The sequence below is a fragment of the Octopus sinensis genome, linkage group LG25 (genome assembly GCF_006345805.1).
Source record: "Octopus sinensis linkage group LG25, ASM634580v1, whole genome shotgun sequence".
Lineage (NCBI taxonomy): Eukaryota > Metazoa > Mollusca > Cephalopoda > Octopoda > Octopodidae > Octopus > Octopus sinensis.
Window position 1 is genome coordinate 9,351,598 of NC_043021.1, and position 22,203 is coordinate 9,373,800.

The window sequence follows — 22,203 nt, forward strand, 5'->3', positions numbered from 1 at the left end:
TGTGTTTATGTCCCCGTAACTTAGCGGTTCGGCAAAAGAGACCGATAGAATAAGTACTAGGCTTACAAAGAATAAAGTCCTGAGGTCGATTTGCTCGACTAAAGGCGGTGCTCCAGCATGGCCTCAGTCAAACGACTGAAACAAGTAAAAGAGTATTCAGTTAGTATGAGAACTGTGCAGTGTGCTATTAAAAAATATATGAGCACTCTGGCTATTTCTCACTGACTAAATGTCCCAAGTGATTTGGTATGTTCACACCGAAGATAGAGAAGTCAGTTTGGTAAGAGTCTTTCATTGACTTGCATTTAGTTATATGGAAAACCAGCTGATGACATTGGAAAGCAGATATGTGACCAACTGCAAGTAAATGGCCTTAAGCTGAAGCACCGCTGAAACTGGACAGAAATGTATTTTGGATAAGAACCCAAGCAGTGTTTGTGCCATGTAACAATCATATGCTTGGCCTTGCCGCCGTGTATGCAGCCGGTGTTGGAGCAGTCTGTGACTTCGGCACTATATACACATTCTTCTCACAGGAAAGACAATCTCTAGGAAATATGTCCTAATTCACAATAAGTAAATGCATGGGACAAGGTGGAATTCAAAGCATGAAACTGTACACGTATTTGCTGTGTAGATGAGGAAATACCAGAAGTTTTAGGATGTGTTGAGAGATGAGCCAGAAGTGGCTGTGTGGTAAGTAGCTTGTTTACAAACCACATGGTTCCGGGTTCAGTCCCACTGCGTAGCACCTTGGGCAAGTGTCTTCTACTTGGGCCGACCAAAGCCTTGTGAGTGGATTTGGTAGACGGAAACTGAAAGAAGCCCGTCGTATATATGTGTATATATATATATATATATGCATGTGTGTGTTTGTGTGTGTGTTTGTCCCCCTAGCATTGCTTGACAACCGATGCTGGTGTGTTTATGTCCCCGATACTTAGCGGTTCGGCAAAAGAGACCGATAGAATAAGTACTGGGCTTACAAAAGAATAAGTCCTGGGGTCGAGTTGCTCGATTAAAGGCGGTGCTCCGGCATGGCCGCAGTCAAATGACTGAAACAAGTAAAAGAGTAAGAAACCTATGAAACCAAGAGTGATGCAGAAAATTTACGTTTGTTTCCTTATTGCATTTTTGGAGCCCAGAATTAACCAAAGTGGATGATGTTCAGATGTACCTGCAGCAAGAAGGACTTGCACTTGATCAATGTGCGTATAAGTTAAAAGCATTCGATTTGTTTTGCAAAGAAAAATGAGAATGTCTAGTGCGAAAAGCAACTGAAAAAGATCTGAAGATGGGCAAAATGTTTTGTGCTTTTGGAAGAGGGAAGGGTTAGAAGATACTTGGTGAGCAGGGTTGTCATGTTGGTTTGCCTTAGTACAAGAAAAGATGCTTGTAGTATCATCTTCACATACGATGCTGAATTCAAGTATTTGTTACTTCATGAAGGAATTAACTACTACAACCCAACAAGAGTCTAACAAACGTATACACAACCCAACAAAGGTCACAGACAACCCAATGAGGGCCAAACAATCTAATGAAGGTCACAATTTGATGAAGACTACACAACCCAACAAAGGTCAAATACATAACCCGATGAGGGCCAAACAATTCAATGAAGGTCACAATTTGATGAAGGCTATATACAACCCAACAAAGGTCAAATACATAACCCAACAAAGGTCACATACACAACCCAACAAAGGTCACATACACAACCTGATGAGGACCAAACAATTCAATGAAGGTCACAATTTGATGAAGGCTATACACAACCCAAGAAAGGTTACATACAGAACCCAACAAAGGTCACATACACAACCCAACAAAGGTCACATACACAACTTGATGAGGACCAAACAATTCAATGAAGGCTATACACAACCCAAGAAAGGTCAAATACACAACCCAACAAAGGTTACATACAGAACCCAATGAGGACCAAACAATTTAATGAAAGTCACAATTTAATGAAGACCATACTGAACCCAACATTTTCAGGTTTCTGGAGGGATAATCAATCTCACCAACGGCCACAGCAGTTAATAGTTTGAGACACCTGACACAGGTTAAGAGATCGTTGTAAATATCAAAGATGGGTTATTTACAATAACAACAACAACAACAACCAAAGAGAAATGTTAAAAATAACGTCAGCCGTTTTGTAAAATGGTTGCGAGAAGTGTGTTTCCAGGGTTTTAAATGTAAAGATCAAAGTCAATTCTCCTTGAACTGTAGAACTGACCGGTGCTGTCGGCTTTTTTTACGTAAACTCCATTTGGGAAATATCCTTCTGTTGTCCAATGTAACATCTGCGAACTGGTGTAAGGGCCATAGACATCCGAATCAGCATCCTGCCATTTATACAACCACAGGACTTCCTCAACACCCGTAGAGGTTTCTGGAAAAATGAAATGCAACACATTAATAATAAAAATGTATGTATGTATATCAAACGAGGCACAAGCATTTACACACACACACGATGGACCTTCCACCAACCAAATTCACACACAAGCCATTTTAGATTTATAAATTTCTCAAAATTCTCAGCGGTGGTGCCCCAGCATGGCTGCGGCCTTCGGGCTCAAACATTTTTAAGGATTCTATGTTGATGGAATTATTTTTGAATTTATGGAGTGGTTTACTATTTGTGGTTCCTACTTTTACTCTAGCCATGCTAGAGCACCGCCTTTAGTCGAGCAAATCGATCCCAGGACTTATTCTATACATCAGTATAGAAGGATGGAATATTCCGATAAAGGAAATGGGGATCAGTAGTAGAATATTCTACATTAGGATCTTTGACATAAGCTGTAGGCCACAGAGCAGTGGCAAAAAGGTAGAAGAACCACTTATTTTATCTTCTCCGTAGTCCACTTAAGAATGAAAATCAAACTTTGATTTTGATAGGATTAGAACTCGGAACAGTCCAAACCATAAGTAACTATCACAATGTCATTGTGGCATGGCCTTGCTGGGTGGGACACTTGCTACTAGGGTACAGATGACTGCATTGACCTTGAAACAATGACAGGCCGAGTTAACCTAGCTAGGATTTATGCATGCCTTTCCTTCCTTGGACACACGAAGACCTGTTGAGGGAAGCGAAGTCGAAATCGAATTCAAAATTGAACCAATCCTATGACTGGCACCCAGCAATTGCCAGGGCCACTGGACTGACTCCTGTGCAGGTGGCAAGTAAAGAAACAGTTTTGACCCTGTGCTTGAGGAGATCCATTGAGTCAAGGACACCAACATCAAAAATCAATGGAAACTGCAGTTGTGATCCCTGTGCTGGTGGCACGTAAAAAGCACCAATCCAATCGTGACTGTTACCAGCGCCGCCTTGACTGGCTTCCGTGCCGGTGGCACATGAAAAGCACCATCCGAACGTGGCTGTTGCCAGCTTGCCTGGCACGTAAAAAGCACCCACTACACTCACGGAGTGCTTGGCGTTAGGAAGGGCATCCAGCTGTAGAAACACTGCCAGATCAGACTGGAGCCTGGTGCAGCCTCCTGGTTTCCCAGATCCCCGGTTGAACCGTCCAACCCATGCTAGCATGGAGAACGGACGTTAAATGATGATGATGATGATGATGATGAAAGTGACGTAATCAAATACCACAAAGTATTCTGTTTGGTGTTCTACTGATTGTTTACACTTACTTGACTGCTGCACACCCCAAATCTAAGCTTTATGATAACGTATGATTAATTCAAAACAATGTGAATAAATAAGCATTAGATTTGACACAATAATCTGAATGTTAATGGGTTAATTCTTGATAAGCACTGTCCACCTAGCAGTGAATAGGTAGGTAGGTAGGAAGGTAGGTATGTATATATGTATGTATGTGTGTGTATGTGTGTCTGTCTGTATGTAGGTATGTGCATGTATGTATGTATATATGTGTATGCATGTATGTATGTATGTGTGTGCATATGTGTGTATGTATGTGTATGGGTGTGCATATGTTTGTGTGTCTGTCTGTATGTATGTGTGTGTGTCTGTCTGTATGTATGTGTGTATATGTGTGTGTATCTGTCTGTCTGTCTGTATGTATGCGTGTGTGTGTGTGTGCATCTCGCTTGTCGCAGGGAGGGAGCCTGTCTCCCTTTTCAGTTGTTAGAAAAATGCTCTCACGTAGCAAAGAGTTGTTTTGACTCTTATTTCTAGCAATGCTGTTGCTTACTAGCACCCTTCCGTCGTTTTAGTGACAACTATACTAAATTACAAAAGTTTCTAAATAACAAAAAGCCACCTTAATAATTCATTTATATACTCTGTTTGCTTGTTTCAGTCATTTGACTGTGGCCATGCTGGAGCACCGCCTTTAGTCGAAAAAAAATCGAACCCAGGACTTATTCTTTGTAAGCCTAGTACTTATTCTATCGGTCTCTTTTGCTGAACCGCTAAGTTACGGGGATGTAAACACACCAGCATCGGTTGTCAAGTGATGTTGGGGGAACAAACAGACACTCACACGTACATACATATATATATATATATGTGTGTGTGTGTGTGTGTGTGTATGGCATTGTTCAGCTTATTTCAAGATTTCTTGCTAATAGAGGAAGGGCTGCTTTCTAACCAAGATTCAAGGCTCTTTCATTGGAATTTCAACATCAACAAGGTATTTTTGTATATATGTATGTATTCTCATGCATATAGTTACATATCTAGACATGCTCATTTATATTTAAATGATAAACTTCTGGAAAGTTTTACAGATATTTACAGTTCCTGTGATGGATTGGATCTGTAATCTGTGAATTGACTTTCTCCTTTCTGGTATTGTGAAGCCTAATTTCTCAAGATTGGTATTTATGCAGTGTGTTACATATCCCAGGGCCCCAATAATTACAGGTATAAACCTGAACTTGTAATCTGGATAGAGTAACTGCAGATTTCTCAATAGTTCAGCATAGATGTTGTCTTTTTCACTGATCTTCAGTTTTATGTTAACATCAGATGGGCAGCTAATTTCCACAACTAAGCACAGTTTCTCTTCTCTATCCCAAATCATTATATCAGGTCTGTTGTGCTTACATTTTATTGAGGTCTTCACTGGAACATTCCATTCACAAGTGAGATCATTACCAGAGCAACAAGCTGGCCTTCATACTGATGGCACGTTAAAAACACCATTCGAATGTGATCGTTACCTGCGTCACCTTACTAACATTTGTGCTGGTGGCACGTGGGAAGAAACATTCGAGCGAGGTTGTTGCCAGTGCCACAGGACTGGCTCCTGTGCAGGTGGTACATAAAAAGCACTATTTGAGCATGGCCGTTGCCAGTACCACCTAACTTGCCCTCATGCCGGTGGCACGTAAAAGCACCCACTACACTCTCGGAGTGGTTGGCGTTAGGAAGGGCATCCAGCTGTAGAAACCCAGATCAGATTGGTTCGCCAGACCACAGTCAAATCGTCCAACCCATGCTAGCATGGAAAGCGGACGTTAAACGACGACGACGACGACGATGATGATAATGATGATGTATTTATGTATGTATGTATGTATGTATGTATGTAGCAAAATGAGAAACAGCCTTACCTTTTGAGGTTCCATTCTTATTATCAGCCGATTTGTCTGTAGACTTGGCACCACTGACTGTTGCCGTGGTTACTTTATTGTCCTTATTATCAATCGTGTCTGCAAACATATCCAACATGCTGTTGCTATCTTCTGTTGTTGTCTTTCCTGTCAACATGCCACCAACGCCAGCTGACGTAGCAGAGTCTTTCTTCAGAATATAGTTCAGTTTCTCAAAGGTCATCTCGTACACCTCCATCTGACCGGTGGAGAGCAGATGGTCAGCGTAACCGGTCAACTCCAGCATTTTCTCTTTGTTCTCCTCTTCCAGTTGCTGCTGTTGCTGTTGGATCTTCTTACTTTCTTCCCCAACATCTTCTGGCGTCTCCTTTTCCTTCTCCTCGCCTTCGCTCTTTTTCCTCCCCATCTTTGTTTTCCACCGGTTCGCAGCGGAAGCCTTCTGCCGGCTCTTTACCCCTCCGCCCAGGCGCCGTATCGCTCTCAGCACAGTTTCGCCCGGCAACATCAGCTTCACCATCTTCTCATAGATTGAATTACTTTCGACGCCACCCCCAAATTCATACTCGTCGTCATCCTCATCATCGTCGTCATCATCGTCATAACTCTTCCTTGCAGACGAATTCTGCTTACTTGTGTGTTTCACATATTGCCAGTCAATGTTGTCAATCCAGTTGTCACGGATCTCATCCTGGAAATAAAATTAAAGAAATTAGTTTTTAGACAAAAACAACAAATGCGTAGGAGTGGCTGTGTGGTAGCCAGGGGTTGGTTAACCTTTTCAGTTACCACCTCGGTAGTAAGATCAGGCTGGAGAAGAGGTGTCTGTCACGAGATATGTTTGCGAAAAGATGGAAGTCTGTAGCATGCAAGCTAGGTATATCTGGCACCAGGTAAGTGTGGCCGGATCAAGAAGTAAAGGTTCTACTCAGATGGCTGGGATCCATGCCCTACTGTATAATACCAAATTTTAAAAACTTTTTATTGTAAATATTATATATATTTTATTGTAATCACCAATGTTTTAAGCTACTACACCCTATATGTTTGTCTGTATTTGTATGTCCCCTCTATGTAACGCCTTAATGGCGAATCTTTCATGAAATAAAGTAGCTTGCTCACAAACCACATGGTTCCGGGTTCAGTCCCACTGCGTGGCACCTTGGGCAAGTGCCTTCTACTATAGCCTCGGGCCGACCCAAAGCCTTGTGAGTGGATTTGGTAGACGGAAACTGAAAGAAGCCTGCCGTATATATGTATATATATATGTATGTGTTTGTGTGGCACATGTGTGGCAGGTGGCACGTAAAAAGCACCCACTACACTCACGGAGTGGTTGGCGTTAGGAAGGGCATCCAGCTGTAGAAACATTGCCAGATAAGACCGGAGCCTGGTGCAGCCTTCTGGCTTCCCAGATCCCCGGTCGAACCGTCCAACCCATGCTAGCATGGAGAACGGACGTTAAACGATGATGATGATGATGTGTATATGTTTGTGTGTCTGTGTTTGTCCCCCCAACATCGCTTGACAACCGATGCTGGTGTGCTTACGTCCCCGTTAACTTAGCAGTTCGGCAAAAGAGACCGATAGAATAAGTACTAGGCTTACAAAGAACAAGTCCCGGTGTCAATTTGCTCGACTAAAAGGTGGTGCTCCAGCATGGCCACAGTCAAATGACTGAAACAGGTAAAAAAGAGTAATCCAGGCCAAAATGTCAGAGGTCAGTAATAAAATGGCTGAGCATCAAACAAAACATTTCATACCATATGATTACATCACTTCATGCCCCGAGTTCACATCTCCATATAATCTGCCTGTCACAAGATTTGGATCTTTACAGTTTGACCGACAGATTTAGAAAATAATTTTTTGTAACTAAGCACTTTCAAAGTTTGTATACTGGTAGAATGTGTCATATAAAACATCTTAGCATTTTTGTGCAAAGTTTATATTTATAAAGTTATTTCACGTTAAAGTTGTAGTATTTCGGTAATTTCAACCAATCAATGATGTGTATGCAGCTGAATAAAATTACTGCCGTTGTTTGTCAACAACAACTTCTGGTAGTATATACTTCTTATGACATATTTAATCTGAGTTACGTTTGTATGAATAAATGAGTGTATCTGAAGCATGTTTACTTCATCACACCACCATAATCGTTTGTGCATTTCTACTGCTTTTAGTTCCCCACCCCTGTTTTTCAGCTACTATTTTTGCCGTCCACACTACCTCATTTTTTTCCGTAACTCTAACCCTAAAACCCCAACACCTTAAAGCTAAAACCAGTACAAATGCATGAATGATGTCATAAATAACAGTGACAAACGAAATATACATACATATATACATATGTGTACATACATATATACATATGTGTACATACATATATACATATGTGTACATACATATATACATATGTGTACATACATATATACATATGTGTACATACATATATACATATGTGTACATACATATATACATATGTGTACATACATATATACATGTGTACATACATATATATATGTGTACATACATATATAGATGTGTACATACATATATAGATGTGTACATACATATATAGATGTGTACATACATATATAGATGTGTACATACACATACAGATGTGTACACACACATACAGATGTGTACACACACATACAGATGTGTACACACACATACAGATGTGTACACACACATACAGATGTGTACACACACACACATATATATATATATATATACATACACACATATACAGATGTGTACATACATACAAGTAATAGACCTAGTCATGTCGTTAAGAGGAGAGGTAGAAAGAATAGACTCACCTGTTTGTCAAAGATGTACGTCCCCTGTTTGTCAAAGTGGCCAGTCTCCAGCTCCTCCTTCATGTTGAAAGGGGTTATCTTTATACCTTCATCATAATCTATTGTGGCATCTTCTTGTCCTGTGTTCAAAAAAGGAAGGTGTGTATATATCATCATCATAATCATCATCGTTTAAAATTCATTTTTCCTTGCTGCCATGGGTTGGATGGTTCAACAGGAGCTAGCAGGCAAAAAGACTGCACCAGGCTTCACTGTCTGTTTGAAACCCGGTGCAGTCTTCTGACGTGGTGGCTCCCATCCAACTGTCCAACCCATGCCAGCATGGAAAACGGACGTTAAACATACATACATACATATATATGTGTGGAGGCGCAATGGCCCAGTGGTTAGGGCAGCGGACTCACGGTCGGAGGATCGCAGTTTCGATTCCCAGACCGGGCGTTGCGTGTGTTTATTGAGCGAAAACACCTAAAGCTCCACAAGGCTCCAGCAGGGGATGGTGGTGACCCCTGTTGTACCCTTTCGCTCCAGCTTTCTCTCACTTTCTTCTGTTGGCCTGCTCGCTTAGCCAACGGGGTGGCATCATTTGAAGGCTAAAACAATGCGAAGCGCATTGTGACCAGCGATGTGTAGCAACATCTGATAGCCTGGTCGGTCACGTGATCACGTGATATATATATATATATATATATATATATATCTATATATTACAAACACATATTCATACACACAAACATGTCGATACATCTTCATATACCCATATGCCTATTCACGCATGTATGTATATACATATAGACACAAATATAAACACACTTTTCCATTTTGCATTGTAGAGCACATCAGTCTGTCCTTGGAGAGTTTCAGATGCCAATACTCCTTTCTAAGGGCCCCTTGCTCAACCCTCCTCTAGCATAGTCGTGCTAGCTAGCTAGTCTTGACTAGTCGATCCTACAACGACTACATAGCAAAGTAAATAAAACAAAAAAATTTTTTTTACACAAAGTAAATAGTTTTTTTTAAAACAAAGTAAATAAAACACAAAAACACAAAGTAGGGATCGACTAGTCACGACTAGCTAGCGCGGATGCGCGCACTGGGACCACTCTACGTAAATAGTACCGGGAAATGAATTAAAATGTTACAGAAACAAAAGTTTCGGATTTTGTGAAATTTCTTTCAACTACTTAAAGTATTTCGAATATTCTCTGGGATTCTTTTAAAATATTTTCTACATGCATTTTCGAAAAGCATTTAAAATTACGTGACAGTATTATTAACAAATTCTAGAAAACGAAAACAAAAATTGAGGTGATTTTCGTCGTGTTTAATATCTACATGCAGAAACTACAACAGAGTAGAGAATTTTAAAAAAGCCTTAAGTGGTTGGAGACAATTTTAACAAGATCAGAAGTTCGATATAACATCCAAGGAAAAAAAACTGCAAAATAGCTGACCGAAGCGAAATAGCGCTACATTCAAATATCTCATTGTTGCAAACTAATTGTTTTGCTTGCAAATTTTAAGTGGAACTGGCGGAATCGTTACAGCGCCGGGTTAAATACTTAGCGGCATTTCGTCAGTCTTTACGTTCTGAGTTCAAATTCCGCCGAGGTAGACTTTGTCTTTTAATCCTTTCCAGGTCGATAAAATCGATAAAATCGACAAAATCAAAACATTTGACTTCGGGTATTTCCGTCTGTTGTGGAGTATAGATATAACGAAATTATGCCAGCAATGTCTCCTTTTTAAACTTGAAGAAAAAAAAAAAGCCTTGCATATTTGTTCTTACCCGTTTCATGTGTGTATGTAAAATCCGCAAATTTCCAAGGAGAAAACAAGAATCGAACTGTCATTTGCTTCCACGGAAATACCCGAAGTGAAGTGCTTTGATTTTGTCGAGTTATATCGAAAGAATGCCAAATATTGAAAACCTCAACACATGTATAACGCCAAAAAAAAAAAAAACATGAGGAGGGTTATCTTGGGATATGCTAGAAACAACAGCCAAATACTATCATTTGCTTCCACGGAATTACCCGAAGTGAAGTGCTTTGATTTTGTCGAGTTATATCGAAAGAATGCCATAAAATAACTAACTACCAGTTGAGCACTGGGGATCGATTATTCGACTTTCCCCGTCTTCCGAAATTGCTGGCCATGTGCTATAAACTCTTACATTTTTACTACTATATTTACAACCAACGAGAGAGAGACAGTTTATACGTTTTCTCGTGTAGGAGTAAACTGTACGAAAATACTATGAGATTGATACGTGAAACAACCAAAACATCAAAGACTAATAAAAATGTTATTTCAAGAATAACTTCAACTTTTTTGCGTCGAAATCTTTTGTTGTTCGAAAATGTGTGAAGGTGTTTTTAATTAATGTTAAATCGCTTTCGCTTTGCATCGAAGGTCAAGGCCGTTTTGCAAACGTGCGTGTTCAGCCACATTACTTATATGTGTGTGTGTATCTGTTGCTCTCACTCTCTCTTTATATACATACATACATATATATATAATATATATATTATATATATATATATATATATATATATATATGAAAGAATGGAGCTGAACGACGAATTAACAAATTTACTTTATTTTCTACATGTTTCGAAGGCTGCGTATTCCTAATTGCGAAGGAATAAGGAGTACATTATGCCGCTTTCTCATCAGGAAAAGCAAGGAACTTATGTCAACATCAAAATGCACAAAAAACTTTTAGATGATTGCTCACACGGAGCCCATAGCGATATATAAATATATATAGGTACTATTTAAGAAGAGTGGACCCGGTGCGCGCACTCGCGCTAGCTAGTCGTGACTAGTCGATCCTACGGACTACCTAGCAAAGTAAATAAAACACGAAATAGTTTTTTTTTACACAAACTAAACAATTTTTCTTAAACAAAGTAAATAATCTTTTAAAACAAAATAAATAAAACACAAAAACACGAAGAAAGGATCGAATAGTCACGTCTAGCTAGCGCGGATGCGCGACTACGCGCACCGGGACCACTTTTGTTAAATAGTACCATATATATATATATATAACACACACATATATATAAATATATAGTAAAGCAAATAAAAAGGGCTAGCAGCAGGCTATACATACACACATATATATATATATACACACACACACACACACATATATCTATCACACACATATATATATATATACACACACACACACATATATATATACACACACACATATATATATACACACACCACACATATATATATACACACACACACACCACCATATATATACACACACACACCACATATATATACACACACACACACACATATATATACACCACACACACATATATATATATATATATACACACACACACACACATATATATACACACACACACATATATATATATACACACACACACATATATATATATACACACACACACATATATATATATATATACACACACACACACATATATATATACATATACACACACACACACACATATATATATATATATATACACACACACACATATATACACACATACACACACACACGTATTGTGTTATTCTTACCTTCTATGTCATCTTCGTCTAACGCTTCGCCTTCTGCCTGGTCTTCCTCGTCGCTGTCCAACGAATGCTTCTCCTTAAACCTCCGGCTACTCGCCTCCTTCGACGCCACCACGCCGTCGTCGCATTCCTGTGCCGTCTCCAGGCACATCCTCTTCGGCGCTCCGGCGAGGATCTCTCCATCACCGTCCACCAGTTTCCTCCTCATCGTTTTGTGCGCGCTCGAAGCCATGTTTATCGAAACGTCTGCGTGACGTCACACGTCGGAATCCGCGAGAGTAGGCACACGCCGACGACCACTGTCACACAACGGGCCATCACTCGGCTTACAGGTTGCCTGCCTGCCTGGCTTTCGCTCTGACCCAATTGTTGGTGGCGTCGCTGCCGTTGCTGCTGCTGCTGCAACACCACCACTACTACTACTACTACTACCTTTTCTTTTTCTTCTTCTATTTCTTCTTCTCTTCTTCTTATTCTCCTCTCTCTTCTATTTCTTCTTCTTCTTCTTCTTCTTCTTCTATTCTTCTTCTTCTTCTTCTATTCTTCTTCTTCGTCTTTTCTATCTTCTCTCTTCGTCTCTTCTTCTTCTGTCTCTTTCTTCTGTCTCTTTCTTGTTCTTCTATTTCTTCTCCTTTTCTTTCCTCTTCTTATTTTCTTTTCTTCTTCTCTCTTCTCTTTTTTCTCTTCTATATTTCTTTCTCTCTTCCTTCTCTCTCTTCTTCTTCTTTCCTTCCGTCTTTCTTCTTCTTCTTCTCTATCTTCTTCTTCTTTCTTCTTCTTCTATTTCTTCCCCTCCTCCTCTTTCTTATCTTTCTTCCTTCTTCCATTTCTTCTCTCCTCCTTTTCTTTTCTCTTCTTCTTTCTTCCTCTTCTTCTTCTTCATTCTTCTTTTTTCTTCTTCATTCTTCTTCTTCCTTCTCCTTCTTCTTCTTCTTCTTTTCTTTTCTTCTTCTCTCTTCTTCTTCTCTTCTTCTTCTTCTCTTCTTCTTCTTCTTCTCTTCTTCTTCTTTCTTCTTCTTCTTCTCTTCTTCTTCTTCTTCTTCTTCTTCTTCTTCTACCAGTTGAGCATCGCAAAACTCCAGAATGTTCCCTCCTCATTCCTGGGTTCAAATTCCGCCGAAGTCGACTTTGCTTTTCATCCTTTCGGGGTCGATAAATTAAGTACCTGTTGCGTACTGGAGTTGATACAGTTCTATATTTAACAGATGAGGAATTATGTACATTATTTACATTTGACGGATATTTGTCCTCATCTTGTCTGTTGTTAACAAAACTTTTCGACCGATATAGCCTCCAGCCTTCATCAGGTGTCTTGAGGAAATTTCAAACCTGGGTTCTCATTCCTAAGGTATTTTTTTGATGTTGTTGTTGTTGTTATTATTATTGTTATTGTTATTATTCAGGTCACTGCCTGGAATCGAACTCGGAATCTTGGGGTTAGTAGCACCTGCTCTTAACCACTATGCCATATGCCCGCAAGATTCAAAGTTCGATTCCAGGCAGTGACCTGAATATAATAATAATAATAATATAATAATAATAATAATAATAGGATTCTTTGGGGTTTGAATAATTCACCTCTGGAAACATGGGTGGTTCTTTCAACATCCTTAAACAACCCTTATTCAGGGACCTTTTGAGCGGGATGGGCTACTCAACCTGAAGAAAATTCTAACTGGGCCCCACCTGCAAGGTCATGTGCTGTTTATATTGATATGAGATCACCATGTCGCGCACATATGGTTGTGATGCATGTGCCTGGTGTACCTTTATCAGACGGGTAGTCATGATGGGTATATTGGGCTTCGTATATTTTACCCCAGTGTCACTTTGATGGCATGCACTGCTCTCTCACTCAATAATAATAATAACATCAAAAAATACCTTAGGAATGGTTTGAAAAATACCTTAGGAAAGGTTTGAAATTTCCCCAAGACACCTGATGAAGGCTGGAGGGTATATCAGCCGAAACAAACAAGATGAGGACAAATATCCATCAAATGTAAATAATATACTGGGGTTGATGTAATCGACATACCCCTCCCCCAAAATTTCAGGCCTTGTGCCTATAGTAGAAAGGATTATATTATTATTATTATTATTATTATTATTATTATTATTATTATTATTATTATCATTATTATGTCAGAGAGCAGTGCATGCCATCAAAGTGACATTGCGGTACAACATACGAAGCCCAGTATACCCATCATGACTACCCGTCTGATAAGAGTACACTAAGAACATGCATCACAACCATATGTACACGACATGGTGATCTCATATCAAGATAAAGAGCACATGACCTTGCAGGTAGGGCCCAGTTAGAATTTTCTTCTGGTCAAGTAATCCATCCCGCTCAAAAGGTCCCTGAATAAGGATTGTTTAAGGATGTTGAACGAAACACCTATGTTTTCAGAGGTGAATTATTCAAACCCCAAAGAATCCCTCTCAACACATGGCTATGATGCTCCCCCCACTACTTCTGCTCATGATCAGAGATGCACATATCGTCAGCCACTAAGGGACATGCTCAACTGGTTATGGTCAAACAACTGACGAGCAAATCCGTGGTATTGAGCAGAATATTTGCTGTAGCCCATCTTTTATACCAAGACAAAACAATGTACATGATAACACTTCCAATCAGTTAAGATCAGAAGCCACGAGAGCCACTGCCTGGTACTGCATCAGGGCATTTATTATTATTATTATTATTCAGTAGTTTTATTTTTATAGTGTGCTTTCACTTCACTACCGAGCGCAGCTCTGTGTGCCTTGGGTATGTGCTGTGATTTGTTGTGATGCTCTGATGGTTATTGTATGGAAAGTGTTCTGCGTAGGATGTGTGCAGTGCCTAGTAGTGCAATTTTCTGTGTGTTATATGTGTTTGTAAGTCCTGGTGTTTTTGTTATGTATTTGTCTGAATATTTTTTTATCATGCCTAATGCACCTACTATGATAGGAATTGTTTCTGTTTTTAGATTCCACATTCTGGTTACCTCTATTTCCAGGTCTTTGTATTTTGAAAGTTTCTCCATTTCTTTTAGAGACACGTTGTCATATTATTATTATTATTATTATTATTATTATTATTATTATTATTATTATCATTAGTAGTAGTAGTAGTAGTAGTAGTAGAATTGCTAGAGCTTTGGAGAAATTCCCTCCTTATATTTGATCCCTTTGAGATAAACATTTCCTTTCATTCTTCCAGCATCAATAAAAACCAAGTAGCAAGTAGCAGTTAAGTACTGCAGTTGATGGCATTGACTAAATCGCCCTCCCCACGAAATTGCTGGCATTAGGCTTAAATTAGAAACAGTTGCTATTGTTGTTGTTGCTGATGTGGTAGTGGTGGTGGTCGTCGTCCTCCTCCTCCCCTCCCCTCCCCCACTACTATACTACTACTACTACTACTACTACTACTACCACCACCACCACCACCACCACCACCATCATCACTGTTATTGTTATTATCATCATCAACAGGAAGACACTATTAACCTTGGCATTGTCAAATTTCCAGGTGCAGGAGTGGTCAAAGCCAATGGCAATTTTTTTGAATAAATTTACTCTTTTAGCATTTCAAGATATTTTTATGTAATTTTGGTAAATACATTTTTATTGCGTTAAATACCTTCTGTCCTGCCCTTATTGGGTTTTGAGACTTGGTACATGTTCACTGTGTGCCTTAAGCAAATATGCTTTTAAGTAGATGGTGGATAATCCTGCCACAGCTCCTTTGAATTTTACCATGGCTAGAGCCCAAGTAAGGGGAATAACTCCGTCTTGCCTACAGCTTAGACAATTATTTTTCATTTACAAAACCAACTGACCAGTATGCATTTCTTCCTCCTGTTGTAGAGAGGTTATGTGCTTTCAGCCATTTGAATTTCATGAGTTGCCTATATGGCTAAGCACTTTTTAAAGGTGTGAAACCAATGGTCACCCCCTCCCCCCATCACTTTTAACTTCCTAATATAGATATAAATACACACACACACACACACAACACACCTATTTTTTATATATTGAAGGAGTAGGTATGTGGTAAGTAGCTTGCTTTCCAACCACATGATTCCGGGTTCAATCCCACTTTGTGGCACCTTGGGCAAGTGTCTTCTACTATAGCCTCGGGCCGACCAAAGCCTTGTGTGTGGATTTGGTAGATGGAAACTGAAAGAAGCCCATCATATATATGTACATATGTGTGTGTGAGTATATGTTTGTGTGCCTGTGTTTTTCCCCCCAACATCGCTTGACAACCGATGCTGGTGTGTTTACGTCCCTATCCCTTAGCGGTTTGGCATAAGAGACCGATAGAATAAGTACTAGGCTTACAAAGAATAAGTCCTGGGGTCGATTTACTCGACTAAAGGCGGTGCTCCAGCATGGCTGCAGTCAAATGACTGAAACAAGTAAAAAGAGAATAAAAGAACTATATTCTCCAATGTGTTTTTTCTTAATTCAAAAAAGTGAGGCGTGATTTGAATGAAATTTAGCTAGTGTTTCTAGCAGGTCGATCTATGATGGAATGTGTTTCAGTGGTGACCATCCCATTTTTTTTATATATACCGAGAACTATATTACCCGATATAGATTATTATGATGTTAAAGTGTAATTTGAGCATTATTTGGTTGCTATTTTCAGCAGGTCAGTCAACCATTAAGAAGCACTCTTGTTGAGCACTGAGACGTACTGACACACTTTGACGTCACTTTACACCATCGAATGAGTTAGGGTGTAATATTGTGAGGCAACAATACACCAGGCAGGCAGACAATACTAAACAGCTGTCTGTCTGTGCCTCTGAATCTTACACATTCTAATTCATTACTTCAGAGAAGTGGTTGGTTTAAGTGGTAGTGTGAGGTATGAGTTACATAGAGGGGGTGTGAGGCATAAGTAGAGCAAAGAGTGGTATTGTTTCAATTATATATATATAGACTAGCAGTATTGCCCGGTGTTGCTCGGGTTTGTTTTGACCCTTTAGAATTGGAATTTTTGAAAAGTAAAAATTTTTGCATTATGTAGCTTGTTATTCTCTTAAAGTGAACATTTTTCTGGTTGAAATACACCGTAAAATGGCGACACAGCAGTCGAAGAATCGTAAAAAAATAGGGATTTTCATAGAAAAAAAAGCATCCTTTTGGTGTTAACATGGTCCGATTTGAATTTTTTCTTCTACAGAAGGAAGAGCAAGCCTTCTTCTATCATACTCTCAATTTTGGTCAGCTTGCGCTGCATGGTCTCGGAGGAGATAGTGTTAGTTGAAGGCTACCAAACCTGCCATACACAGACAACTTCAGAGATTTAAAACAGTGTTTCTCAACCACTTTTTACTCGTGAATTCCTGTTTTATTTCTACCCATTTTATGTTTAAAAGATCATATTACATTTCTATGATTAAACATCATTAGGAATTTTATAAAAATAATTATTTAAAAATTTTGTGTTTGGTAAAAGTAAACCAATTTATTGCAGTTAAATTTTACCAACAAAATCTTATATGGACCCCAGTTAAGAAACACTTATCTATCACATACATAGCCAGATCATCATCATCATTAAGGAAGTGACTACTATTCCCTTCAAATTTTGCTTTTGTCAGCTGGACATTAATGTTTTGAAACTGACCAATTTCCCATTACATCTCAGACAGATTCAGTGCTGAGTTGCTGAAGCAGAAATATCATTATAGTAAATATTCTGCTCAATGTCACAGATTTACTTGTCAATTGTTTGACTGTAACCTATTTCTTTATTACCCACAAGGGGCTAAACACAGAGGGGACAAACAAGGACAGACATAGGTATTAAGTTGATTACATCGACCCCAGTGCGTAACTAGTACTTAATTTATCAACCCCGAAAGGATGAAAGGCAAAGTCGACCTCGGCGGAATTCGAACTCACAACGTAATGCAGATGAAATACCGCTAAGCATTTCGCCCGGCGTGCTAACGTTTCTGCCAGCCCGCCGCCACTTAAGCATGTCCCTTAGTGGCTGACAATATGTGCATCTCTGACCACGAGCAGAAGTAGTGGAGTGCATGATAGCCATGTGTTGAGAGGGATTCTTTGGAGGTTTGGATAAATACTGTAACAAAAACTAAGTTTGAAGGAAATACTAGCCATTTTTTATACTTTCTAGGGGTAAGAAAAAAAGAAATACAGTTGCCAGCCAAAGACAAAAATCATATCACAGCGAATTCATCTATAAACATGATTTCTATTTGAGATTGTTGCTTCATCTTGCCAAACTCTGATGGCATGAAGCAATCTTATAAAGTTATTTGTGAATGTTTTCAAAAAGTAAACCATGAGACTTCAAGATCTATTCTAGAAAGAGAAATTTTATAATGAAGGCGCAGGCATGGCTGTGATAAGAATCTTGCTTCCCAACCATAGTTCTGGGTTAAGTCTTGCTGTGTGACACCTTGGGCAAGTTTCTTCTACTACAGCCTCAGGCTATCCAAGGCCTTGTGAATGGATTTGGTCGGTGGAAACTGGAAGAAGCCTGTCATATATGTATAGGTGTATATCTATGTGTGTGTGTGTGTATTTGTATCTGCGTTTGTCTCCCTGCCATCACTTGACAATTGGTGCTGGTTTGTTTATGTTCCTGTAACATAGCAGTTCAGCGAGAGAGACCAATATAATAAGTACCAGGCTTAACAAGAAAAAAAAAAAGTCTCGGGGTCAAATCATTCAACTAAAAGTTGTTCAAGATGGTGCTCCAGTATGGTCACAGTTTAATGACTGAAACTGATAAAAGATAAGTGGAGGAAGCCATAAGCTGGATTATGTTAAATGTAATAAATATGAGGGTTGCTTGACCCTTTTACTGCAGAAATCAGATATATATATAAGCCAAATTCAAAGTCATAGGCACAGGAGTGGCTGCGTGGTAAGGAGCTTGCTTACCAACCACATGGTTCTGGGTTCAATCTCACTGTGTAGCACCTTGGGCAAATGTCTTCTACTATAGCCTCAGGCCGACCAAAGCCTTGTGAGTGGATTTGGTAGACGGAAACTGAAAGAAGCCTGTCGTATATATGTATATATATACATATATATGTGTGTGTATGTATGTGTGTATATGTTTGTGTGTCTGTGTTTGTCCCCCCAACATCGCTTGACAACCGATGCTGGTGTGTTTACGTCCCCGTAGCTTTTTTTCTTTGTCTTGTATGCATTGCTGAGCAGAGAAATTAAGAGGTTTAGTGCCTCATATTGTGTATCAACATTAAAGCAAGAGGTTTAATGCCTTGGTCTGTTGTTTTGTTTTGTGTTTATTGTTTGTAAGAGACTCAGAGCCTCAATTGAGAATGAACTATGAAACTAAAGTAAGAGATTTAATACCTCAAATTGTTTTTACTGTGTAAAAAAAAAAGAATAATGTTTTGGAGAAGCAAAAAATCAGCGGGCGTTTTTTGTCTTCTCCCATCAATATCATCCTTTTTCATCAGTCATCTCATCAATATTTTTGTCCAGCCTGCAAGCTGCTCCCTCTGTTTTATGCCTCTATGGCAAAATTTTGAAATAATGCAGGCTGAACAGAGTACTTTTTCCTACCTCTCACATGAAGCTTAATCTTTACTTTTATAAATGTAGCTATGAACTAAATTTGCTTTTAGCACACCATAGTATACTATGGCAAACCACGATGTAATTATTCAAATATTGTAATATACTTCTATGAAAATAGGTGTGCTGAAGACAGAGTAGATAAAAGGAAAGAGAAAGTGTCGGAATAAAATAAAAATACAGATTGTATTCCAGTATGGAACACTCTGTAATATAAACTGAAGCACAATTCTCTTACTTGTTCTTGGTCACTAATAAAGAAGCAGGAATTTCAATAATGTAGATTGTGTTTACATGTATATATTGGCTATTTGCTAGGTTTGTAAAGCAAACTGTGCACCATTATTACAGGCTGACCATTGTCTGTAAATTGTCCATATAGATGGATTTTAAAGCTGTAAACTGTGCACTGTTATTATTGACTGGGCTCTGATATTATTCATTGTATTATGTATATGCCACATATAGCAAGTATACAGAGCTGTAAACCAAACAATTTGTGGAGGTGCAATGGCCCAGTGGTTAGGGCAGCGGACTCGCGGTCATAGGATCGCGGTTTCGATTCCCAGACCAGGCGTTGTGAGTGTTTACTGAGCGAAAACACCTAAAGCTCCACGAGGCTCCGGCAGGGGATGGTGGTGATCCCTGCTGTACTCTTTCACCACAACTTTCTCTCACTCTTACTTCCTGCTTCTGTTGTACCTGTATTTCAAAGGGCCGGCCTTGTCACTCTCTGTGTCACACTGAATATCCCCGAGAACTACGTTAAGGGTGCACGTGTCTGTGGAGTGCTCAGCCACTTACACGCTAATTTCACGAGCAGGCTGTTCCGTTGATTCGGATCAACCAGAACCCTCGTCGTTGTAACCGACGGAGTGCTTCCATCCAAACCAAACAATATTATCATTCTCAATAAACTTACAAATAGTCTAAAGAAAATTTCGGTTACGTATTTGTTTTGCAAAATTCCTGATGTGAAATTGTGTGTTGAAACAGATATTGTTATATTTCGGAATGGTCGTTTTCTTTTTTTGCTAATTAATCACAGTATGTGAAGTTAGTGGTAAGTAGCTTGCTTATGAACCACATGGTTCTGGGTTCAGTCCCACTGCGTGGCACCTTGGGCAAGTGTTTTCTACTATAGCTTCGGGCCGACCAAAGCCTTGTGAGTGGATTTGGCAGACGGAAAATTAAAGAAGTCCATCGTATATGTATGTATATGTAAGAGAACAAAGTGTACATATGCTGCTATATATATATATTTATATATATATCTATCTATCTATCCGCTCAGTCGAAGTCGACTCTCGGTCACTCGTTGGATCAGTGTCCTCCAGTCAGTTCTATCCTGGGCGCTTCTTTCAGACTGGCTATGTCCATTCCGGTATCACTCTTGATGGTGTCAAACCAGCGAGTTCTTGGTCGGCCTCTTCCTCTCTTGCCACTGACCATTCCAAGCATGATGTCCTTCTCCAGGGATTTTCTCCTCATAATATGACCGAAATATGACAATCTATGCTTGGTGATCCTAGCTTCTAGTGACATTTTCAGCCTGATCTGCTTAAGAACTTCTCCATTGGTGAGCCTCGCTGTCCATGGAATCTGTAAAAATCTTCAAAGCCCAACCGTTCTCCTCACCGTGGTGCTGGGGGTGGCAACGGCATATGGTAAGTATGCTGGCTAAACGGCTCTGGCCTGGGGAAAGACCTGGCCACCGACCCCAGTATCCTGGCCTATATATATATATATATAATATATATATATATATATATATATATATATCTTTCTCTTTTTCTCTTTTTACTTGTTTCAGTCATTTTGACTGCGGCCATGCTGGAGCACCGCCTTTAATCGAGCAACTCGACCCTGGGACTTATTCTTTGTAAGTCTAGTACATATTTTATCGGTCTTTTGCCGAACCGCTAAGTGACGGGAACATAAACACACCAGCATCGGTTGTTAACGCACATACATATATATACATATATATGACGGGCTTCTTTCAGTTTCCGTCTACCAAATCCACTCACAAGGCTTTGGCCGGCCCGAGGCTATAGAAGAAGACACTTGCCCAAGGTGCCACGCAGTGGGACTGAACCTGGAACCGGGAACAGTGCAGATGCACCATCAATGTTTTAGGTATCTGGTCACACACTGACATTTTTCATTCTTATTTCTTTTAACCATTCTATTCTCAAATCTACTACGGTATAGATGGCATATTCTATCTACATGACTGTTTTAGAATATCTTCAGACATTTTTTTTTTTTGCTTTCTATTCTTTACTGCACACTCTGACCGATATGTTTTCTCTGTGTAGTCAGATATCTTGCATGCAGGAGATAAGGTATCGACTCCTGTTGGCCTACTTGCGATGCATTCCTCGTTATTGTTCAGAGACACAGCTTTAGGAGATACAGTTTGGCAAGTTTTGACGTGGCACAGATTCTTCGTTACTTGTAGGTTACTTAGTCATACGTTTATCTAGAAAATGTCAGTGAAGTGGTGTTTGCAGGGTTTGAGCATACTGATGTTGACTGTGTGTATGCTGTGTGCGTGTATGTGTGTGTGTGTGTGTATAATTATATATATATATGTACATATGTATACACACACACATAATTATATCTATCTATGTGTCTA

General features: G+C 39.4%; 1 protein-coding gene across 1 annotated transcript; it reads right to left on the reverse strand.

Annotated features, from left to right (window-relative positions):
- Positions 1-1,957: 1,957 nt before the first annotated feature.
- Positions 1,958-12,353, reverse strand: LOC115224210 (CD2 antigen cytoplasmic tail-binding protein 2 homolog). The gene is made up of 4 exons (XM_029794989.2): positions 11,970-12,353; positions 8,391-8,509; positions 5,566-6,253; positions 1,958-2,404 (listed from the first exon to the last, which is right to left on the reverse strand). The coding sequence occupies exons 1-4, from the start codon at positions 12,196-12,198 to the stop codon at positions 2,202-2,204; spliced, it is 1,239 nt and encodes a 412-aa protein (XP_029650849.1). The 5' UTR covers positions 12,199-12,353; the 3' UTR covers positions 1,958-2,201.
- Positions 12,354-22,203: the final 9,850 nt, after the last annotated feature.